The 9,939-nt window shown below is 41.5% G+C and overlaps 1 protein-coding gene across 1 annotated transcript in view; it reads right to left on the bottom strand.

Moving 5' to 3' along the window:
* LOC107705845 (multiple epidermal growth factor-like domains protein 10) overlaps positions 1-9,939 on the bottom strand; it is a 35,934-nt gene that overhangs the window by 23,184 nt on the left and 2,811 nt on the right. Inside the window, exons 3-6 of the mRNA XM_016509341.1 lie at positions 8,910-9,002; positions 2,374-2,620; positions 2,173-2,293; positions 1,899-2,035 (exon numbers count right to left, since the gene is read on the bottom strand). Of these exons, the coding sequence (XP_016364827.1) occupies positions 1,899-2,035; positions 2,173-2,293; positions 2,374-2,620; positions 8,910-9,002 (598 nt within the window). The remainder of the gene's footprint in view (positions 1-1,898; positions 2,036-2,172; positions 2,294-2,373; positions 2,621-8,909; positions 9,003-9,939) is intronic.

Below are 9,939 nucleotides of genomic sequence, written 5' to 3' on the forward strand. Positions count from 1 at the left end.
GTTTATGTCTGGCTGCGCAAATCATTTTACTCCAGACTGCTTTCTGAGTGAGGGACATTCAAGGCAGGTTTTGTTAAAAAGTTCAAACTCAATCATGTATCAGTACCCATTGTTCATGATCCAGCTGCAGATTTCTGACGTAACTAGTTACTCCCCAACACTGGTCATGAGGACACACTTATCGCAACTATTAGCAGAGCAGATGGGTTCAACAACCTGAACCAGCAGCAGTGCATGAGAGACGCTGATTCAAAGCCTACTTTTCTGTTCAGCGTCCCACAAATATCCTCCTGCATACAGAGACTCACACTCTTCAACTCTTAACCACTTAGTTAAACACATACACACACACTGGTGGGCTCCTCCCTGTGTGTGTTAAGCGATTATTTTCCAGCCGGCAGGGTGTGGTGAAATCAGTGTAAACCGGAGGTAAGAGTGACGTCTGGTGAAGCCAAAGCTCTTATTAAGTCATAAAAATGCACTTGTGTTTCTATTTCTGCAGTTTAAATACATGCTGCTCAATCGCTCATACTATAATTACAGCTGTGCATTCTGCTGCTGGATTAAGCACCAGGAGAAATGGCTGTATTGACTTATTCTACATCTATATGCTTATGAGTAAATGCTGTTGTGACACTGACTGCAGTGACATTAGGAAAATCAACACTCTTCTGTAGTTCTAAAGTGCTTGTGCCACAAATTCACCCTTTGTGATACGAATACTGAATTCCATTCTCTTGCATGGTTTGTTGTGTATCAAGTCTGCTAACGGTTTTCACTTTCACCGATGTTTCATTTTCACTTTTAATGCATGTTGTTTTTTTAACAAAGTTTGGGAGGAGCATGTTCAGATAATCAACCAGTTACCACCAGATGGAAACATTCAGATAATCAACTTAATTAGCATGACAGGAGGTATATATACAGACAACTCACCTCTGTCCCACAAAAGTTTTTTTAGCATCCCCCCACCACCCCATCTTCTCTCTCTCAATAATTACTGTCCCACATAAGGATGCTGAGGAAGTACTCTGAGTTCAGACTAAATCCTGAGCTCGGAGCCCTCCCCTCCAACAGCATGCCAAATAATAAAATATATAAGATTATATGTAAGTGCAAACTCATGAAGTAACTTTAATCATTCTAAGCAGTGGATACATTTATATACCTCAGTGTAAACAACACAGTATAATCTCTATTGATTGACATCAGCCCTACTCTGCTCTTGCGCCCCACACTTTGAAATCTCCTGGTCCATACCAAGGGTTTTCAAGTTGTTCCTGAAGCCTCCCCAGCAATACAGGAAACATGCAGCGCTGGAGAGACTCCAGGAACATTTTAATAATCCCTCTATATGATACCATCTCAGACTAACCAGCATTTGAGTTCATCAGAGAGCTTTGTGCTTGTAGTCTCATCAAACGGCTGAAGTCTTACGATGGCTTCGTGTGAAAACGTTTTCATAGGTTTGGATGCGTTGACCGTGACGGGCAGTAGTTTGGCGGTCATTCTCCTCTTCACGCAGCCTACAGTGTCCAGATCAATCCCAATGACTGCAGCAGCTTTCCTGGTCTTCAGCTTTAAACCCCGAGCTTCTCTGTGCTCTTCATGATGTGAGAGGTCATTGCTACTGCTCTGCAACCAGACATGATGTTGTCTAGAGCACTGAGACTGTCTCCAGCACTGAAGCTCAGCTGATGAGCAGACACTCAAGTCCTGCAGTCTCACCTCTTCAGTGCCCTCCTAAGCTGATCCTCTGTGCTGATTAGTATGGCATCTACCTGAATAAGGTCTGTTGGCTACTTTTAAGTTGCTTGTGATCATTTTTGCAATCACCATTCACACACTCCCATGCTGTAAGGTGTTAAAGTGTGCTGTCTCGCGCTGTGTGTACTGACCTCTCTCCTGTGTATCCTGCGCTACACACGCACTGTCCGGTAGACGGAGAACAGCTTCCTCCATTATGACACTGACACTCCTGTGAGCAGTTCTTCCCAAAGCGTCCTGCCGGACACGGCTGTCCACACACCATTCCCTGAAAACAACACCAACACACTACTGCCACAATGTTATAAAACCAATCAAAATAATATAACAGCACTGCCAATGCCCAAACATGATGAATCTGAAATATTTATCACTTCTAGACTTCTAGGTTTCACACAGGCGTACCATCCAGCCGGTGGGGCAGGAGCATTCTCCAGTCACATGATGACACACGCCGCCGTTCTGACAGGGACAGCGCTCCTCACACTGCCGCCCATGTTTCCCTGGAGGGCACAGGTCCTCACAGCTGCACGAGACACCAGACACAGGCTTCAGACTCTCACATGCTGCTGTTTCTGACCGCATGCAGCGTGCGGGTCAACTTACAACGCTCCCGTGTATCCGGGGCTGCAAACACACTCTCCTGTGATGTGGTGGCACGAGGCGTTGTTCTGGCACAGGCATTTCTGTTGGCAGTTGTTGCCGTAGGTGTAGCGTTCGCAGAGGTCCTCGCAGCGCCAGCCGCGGTACCCTGGAGCACAGATGCAGGCTCCGCTGATGGGGTTACACAGCGCCCCGTTCTTACACTGACAGCGGCTGCTGCAGTGCGGGCCCCAGTGATCACCGTCACATGCTGCACAAACACACAAAGCTGCTTTTCACTTCCATACCACACACAGTAAATCCTGCAGTGTGAAAAATAACGCCACGAGAGGCAGAGCTTTACTGTGATTTTGCCATGGTTAAGAGTGTTCTTAAGCACACAAATAGCAGTAATATGTGAGATGTGCAGCTCCTGAAGGAAACTTCTGCAGCATAGTGTTCTGAGGTAAGTTCAGGTTCTAGTCTCTGGTTCAGTGTGAATGAAATGCTGCTTTAGTGTGCGTGTGAGATCAACACAACATAACACTGTCTTCACACTGTAAAGCAAATCTACAGAGTTTCAGTGTAGTGGAGGTACAGTGCTGCTCCGTAAACACTAACAAGACACCAGGGTTTAGTCATTGTGTTCATTTTAATAACTGGAATAAGCAGTTGTTCTGTCAAGTAATGCAGATTATTAGTGTAACGGTTGTAGTGTTTATCAGCTCATCTATTTTATGAAATGTTAAAGCTAATGCAATATATGACACCAAAATACAATACGCCATAATGCATTTCTAATAACGCATCTTCTGGCACTACACAGATTATTGCTGGACTGATGATAGACAGCAGATCACCAAAGCCTAAAGTAACATCAGTGTGATTTGTTAAAAACAGAGAGGGGGATTTTTGAATGAGAATGTCATCATTGAAATTTGAATGTAGAAATTTGTATAAAATGATCAGTAAAAATACAGAAAACAATTGTTTAATTGTTGAACTTAACTTACTAACTTACTTCACAATTGACTTTACAGGCCCGTGGGCTATTGAGATAAGATGTTAAGCATCTATTATCTTCATCCCATCTTAGTCCAGGATAAGTCGTGGTGTCACGCAGGTTTTACTAGGCTGCTTGCAGTGCTGAATACAAATTCTGTAACTAGTAGATCTAGTAATCAGTATCTGCAGTCCTCCGGCTCTCTTCCTGTGCGGCAGGAAGTCCATAATCCCACAGCTGTGTATTAGTGCGCAGAGAAACGCTCATCTACTGCAACTGAATCAACTCCATTGTTCACACACGGGTTTGAAAGAGCTTCTGCTTTGACAGAAACCATATAAAGCCCAATAGAAATATGACTCGACTTTACGCTGGAATCTCTTTTTTTTCCGTGAGGCTCATGATGGGGTTCTGCCCTGACACTCCTTTTGTCCTGTCTTTGTTTCTTGTGTCTGTTGTCTTGTGTGTCAGCACAGGTCTTTGTTGTTTTTGTCAGCCATGTGCTCCTCTAGTCCCTCCTCCTTGTTTCCTCTTTACCACACCCCCTTGTTGGTCTAATTGTGCTCACCTGTTCCTCGTGTGCTTTCCTCCCATCTCTAGTTCCTCCTGCCGGATCGTGGTCATTCTCACCCTCACTGTCTCATTCTCTGTCTGAGGCTGAGTATTTGTTCCTTTTCCTTTGCCTGGTTTGTCTTGTGCCCCAGTCTTGTCAAGTCCCTTGTAATTCTATGTTTTAGTCTTGCTCCTTGTTTTTTTGGATTTTGTTTATTCTTGACTTTTTGGTTTGGCTTCAGTGTTAATCTAGTGCTTGTAGTTCTGTTTTCTTGTTTGCATTTTTTTGTTGATATTTTCAAGTTATTTGTGTTGGTTAATTAGTAATTATTTCCCTTTTATCTTTTATCAGTTCTTTATATTTGTCTTTGCCCCTGCCTGTCTTGGAGTTAATTTGTGTTCTTGTGGAGCCTTGTCCTGTCTTGTTTTGTTAGAGTTTCTGCCCGCTGGTTTCTTCTGCCTGGCACCTGGTCTGCTTCAGAGTCTGCGGTGATCAAGTGTCTGAGCTCAGCTTTATGGTGTCTTGCTCGGTCCTCCCCATCGGCCCGGTCTTGCAGCTCATCTGCCAGATGATTTCTGATGTTGTTCCAGCGGTCTTCCCTAGCTGCCTCATCTCTGTTCCCTGTGCTCCTGCTGTTGATTCACCTACACACCTCACTAACCCTTTTGTATCTGTCTGTCTTGTAAATAAACCCTTATCACTCACTCTGCGATTGGGTTCTTTCCAGATCCCTGACACAAGTATATTGTACACACATTGTGTCAGGTGTATGATGCTGTGTTATGTATTCGGTGTATGATGGTGTGTTATCAGGGTTCAGGAAGTACAGAACTGCTGTGCTTCAAACTGAGAGTTTTAAGATCGGGTTTACCAACAGGGCTGGAAAATCCCTATTACTTCCAGGCTTTTTAAGACCGTGGAAAACCAGTGTCTTTTCCAGAGTATGCTGAGGGTAGTCTGAGATATTATTTGCACTGTTTTAATTTACTGTGATCAGAGCTTCGGTGTCTCACATCACCCTAATTCACCATGAAGCTTGAGTTCAAATAAGACAAACAGTAATCAATCATCTCTGTGTGACTTTGACATCAATATATCAGTGTTTCATCTTCTATACGTCAGACTGTGCTTCTGGATGTCTTCCACATGACCTCATTGAAACCTCCATAATGTTTCTTCGGGCTAATAAGAGCTAAAACTACCCAGAGTGCTTTAGAGAAACGTGACCCGGTTCACTGAGCAGACATGAAGTCTGTCCATATTCACTCTGTTTAGCATCCTCTGTGCCGCTCATCCATTACCAGCTCACGCTGCACAGCAGTCGAAAGTCCAAGAAACATTCCTTTCATTTGCTGGAATGTAAAAACCTTCATGCCTTAACCGAATGTCTCAAATACTTTCGGATCAAAGCTTCGATCACCAAGTGTTTGAAGCATGCGTTCAGCAGATGAGCATCAACAACACCACAGACCACAGTTTTCAGGGGACGTCTCCTAGTGTCTGATTTGAGATGATGAGACAATGAGAACATCACTGCCTAGATATGAAGCATGAATCTGTTTGTGCGTTCGATCTGATTATTTAAAGCGGTAGAGCTGGGTATTTAAACTCATTTTCGATACACAAGCTTGTGATTTGATTCAACTCCATTCTTGATTTGATTCATTTGGATATATGGCATGTACATGTCAATATTTCTCAAGGGAAAAAATCTCTCTCAACTAATGTGGTAAACTATACAGGTAACCCTGTCAGCTGTACATTACTATAATATTAAAGGTCAAAATGAACAACTGATTAGCATACAAAATTAATGATATCATTATGTTTCTACTTTCTTTTTTGAAACATCAACATTTAAACAGTGGCTGTCATGAGAATTATATATATATATATATATCTGAATCTGAATGAGAGACATTTATTTGAGCATGTCGGCCTACATCTGACATCACATGAGCTCAGCCCTGAGGTCATTTCCTGTGGTTCTGGCCAATCAGTCCCTTCTCTTTGTTTTGATGAAGAAAAGGCCTTTTTTCCTTCAGCCTTAATTCAGCACAGGGTGTTTTGTTGGCGTCTTGTGGCCCGGAAAGGCCAGATACAATGAGTCTTCAGACGAATTAAAGTCATATCACAGCTGACTGCAGCCGTGCTGCCAAATCCTTCTCCATAATCCACTGTAATAAAACCAGGACTAAGAAAAGCAGTGGTTAACTAATGCTGAGCAGCCGAGCGTGTTCAGAGATTCAGACAGAACAACAAGAGCTGAAAGACCAGACTCCTGATAACACATCCAGATCATTCTCCAGAAAAACTTCTGCCATTCAAGATGCCTTCACGTACTACTGATGAAATGAGCAACACACTGAAATCCCTCACGTTATCTGATAGACTGAACTATGTTTAGTATGTAATGCAAAAAGTTTGTAATGTTTGATTTTCATTGCAAGAGGAGTTGATTTGCGTGTCCTCGTTCATGATGCGTTTCCTCCTCTACATGTAATACATGGATCTTTCTGATATCACATTTAACAGAGCGATGTTACAAAAGTCGATGGTTTTTTTTGCTAAAACAGCTAATTTTCTATGACAGTCTTTATAAGTATTTTATTATGTTTACATTAATATTGGGCTTGTCACGCTCAATCCTTCAAGTTTGTTGCTGGAACAAAATCACAGTGATCATTTTTACATTTGACATTTTTAAATCATTTTACAGTTGTTTTTTTCTTAGTACAAAGCACAAGACTATATAAGATTAATATGGTGAGGTGCAATGATATTTATTCATTCTTCAACCCCAGAACGTTCTGAATGCAGCACGGCTGTCACAAAATACATTCTGAAACAGAAATGCCATGGATTATTTAATGTCTTGATTTATGAAGGCACATCAAAACTATGTGATAACTACCCTTGGCCTATATGTATTCCAAACCTACTGTATCAGGGTTGAAATGATCTAGCGCTTTACTGTTAGTAGCAATTACTCTAACTATGAATGCAAACTTGTTATCCTCTAACCCTGTTCAGTGCTGCACTCGTGGTCTTCTGTCTTCCGTTTCCACAGCGTTGAGGTCCGATCTTACAGATTTATGAATGAACCGCACGTTTTAAAATCTACTGACATTTGATACGAGATCCACTTTAAACTTTACAATGCACATGATAACTTTCATTAACTCTTCAATAAGTCCATCCACTTCACAAGCAATAGCTCTTCAACAGCAATGCTACAGAGCTACAGCGAAATGGAGTTCACCAGCAAGAGGAAGCAGCACAGAAGCAGCTCTTGGTTTGCTTCTTTTGGTCTTTGCTGAAAGATTTAAGACTCCCGCATACATGTTGACCACTGTTTGATCAGTAAAAATGTAATATATCAATTTGAGTCAGGAGTGCACGAGTCATGATTTATTCTGGAATTGACAATTATTTCACAAAAAAGAGGACACATATTCATTCAATCATGTCTGCTTCTGTGTATTTGTGAACACATGGCTGCACTAAAGAACTCTATTAAGGCTTTTAGTCCAAAAGTGTGCACAGCAACAACTGATATATTCCCATTTGTTTGTTGTATTTCTTTAGAGAGAATTTTAATTTCTATTAATGTTCACATTAAATTCTGCAGTCTGAGACTCTGATGAGGCTTGTGTTTGTCCTCCTGTCTCACTATATCCTTTCAGTCAGAGCGACAGTGAACAGTAAAACCACAGTTATGATATGATTTATGGCATATGCCAATGTGATCTCATCAATGAGTATTTTATGTAAAGCGTTGTTCCAACACACAAACATTTAATTACGTTTGCATAGATACTAAAACTAAATATTGACATATAGACGGCATCTAAAATGTAAATCATTTACTACATACAAACAAATGTTTACCAGTCCTGATTTATTCTATAAATATTGATTTCATTTCATTTAATTGGTTGGTTCTATTTTATTTATGATAGATAACATTATGTTTTCAAAATCACATTTTTTTAAATGTTTTTCTAATCGATTTTCTGTAACGGTTTAACCATTGCTTTATATTCATTCTGTTTGCTGTGTGCTGATGACATATTGCATACATATTTATATACATATTGTTATTTGCACCTCTGGTTAGATGCTAACTGCATTTCATTGGCTCTGTTCTTGTACTCTGCACAATGACAATAAAGTTTAATCTAATCTAATCTAATATTGTAACAACAAAACAATTATTGTCACGGTATATTTTTCAGTCTGTAAAATTTTTACACTGTTGAAAAGTGGTTATTTTTAGGTTTGGGGACAGGTTTAAGGGATCTAAACTATATCTATAAAATGGCAAAAATGTAAATATAAATATTTTATGTTTCTATAGCTGTAAAAGCATAACAACGTGTACGTTTTAGATATAATGACCTCTACATAGTGTAGACTCTTAAACAACATTAAATCAGAATATGAAGAATATTAAACCACCACAGTATTTTAGATTTCACATTTTCCTTGATCTTTTGACATATAAGTCATTGTACTATACATTCTTAATGTAAGTTTTAGAAGTCAAAACTTCCTTGTTAGTCCAAAAACAGCTTTTAAACAGCTTTTCAGCTTCCTCCTCTTTATTATGTAATAGAGATGAACAAATCAGTCACAGACACACATCAACGCTCGATCTTGTCTCTGCTAAACGTCTGAAGGATTCTAACCTTTGGCTTACATTCAATGAAGTGGCAGGATTATTTGTTCTTTACGTTTCACATTTCGCTGTGGATTCTTCTATGAACCAGTCACAGCTTTGCAAACACACTTTTACTGAAAGTTCACGAGTTCGCCTGCCCATTCAGTCCTGCTAGATAATGGCAAACCAACTTGGCTTGCTGTCCTCGAAGGAGGCTCCGAGCCTCCGAGTTCAACCCCCCTTTGATTGCACGGTGTGAAGGAGAAATGAAGGAGATGAGGGAGGAGAAGGGAGGCGGAGGGATAGAGAGAGAGACAGACGGGCACAGCTGTAGCACTCACCGCTGGAGCAGTCGGGCCCTCCCCAGCCCGGCTCACACTGACAGCTGCTGGGGGCCACGCAGAGGCCGTGCACACACTTCTCAGCACAGTGGGCTACAGACAGAACAAGAGAGAGTCTGCTCAGATTACAGGCCTTCAATAAACACAGAAAACCCCGTCACACACACAGACCCCGTCCACTGTGAAATCACACCGGCCCTGAATCCTGCTCTTCACAACCGTACATTTAGCATCAAATATCTTTTGAGGACTTTTGAGGTTGTGTCAGAAGAAGATATCATGAATCACAGTAGAAAGTTAAAGTTTGCCTGAGCTGAACAGTAGCTCAGTGATGTGGAGAGACAGCATGTGATTACAGTCGCTATAAAGACAAAAGAGTCTTTCAGACCCAATGAAAGTGTCTTCTATCTATCTATCTATCTATCTATCTATCCATCCAGCCATCCATCATCAGTTTGTGGGTTTACAGTATTAGCACAGCTGTAGTAACACTCACGAACACATCTGTCTCTGCTCTGGTAGAATCCCGGGCAGCACTGAGACTTGCGGCGGTGCATGGTCTTCTCTCCTCTGCGGTAAGCCGTTCTGTAGCTCACCCTCAACACAGCCGAAAAACCACAGGTACAGGTTATTCAATATTCTTTTATGCCTGAATTTGATACAAAATATGAAAAAGGCTTCCATAAAACCTTAGTAAACATTTTTTTTAAAAGCATTGTAAAGCGCACACACCTGTGCTGAGTGCATTTGAACCAGTTGAGGATGTCTGAGCAGCTGGTGTAGTAAATCTGATCGAACGGGTGAGCATACGACTCCTGCACGGTCACCGAGTAACTGAAGAACACACACACACACACACACACATGGTTTATGAGGACTCTCCAAAGACATAATGATTTCTATACTGTACAAACTTTATATTCTATCCCCCAAACCGGAACTGAAATTTGTCCCAACAACGTAGGAAATACCTGGACCACACGCACACACACGCGCGCGCGCACGCACGCACACACACGCACGCACGCAC

Source organism: Sinocyclocheilus rhinocerous, unplaced genomic scaffold, assembly GCF_001515625.1.
Source record: "Sinocyclocheilus rhinocerous isolate Xijiao unplaced genomic scaffold, SAMN03320098_v1.1 scaffold924, whole genome shotgun sequence".
Classification (NCBI taxonomy): Eukaryota; Metazoa; Chordata; class Actinopteri; order Cypriniformes; family Cyprinidae; genus Sinocyclocheilus; species Sinocyclocheilus rhinocerous.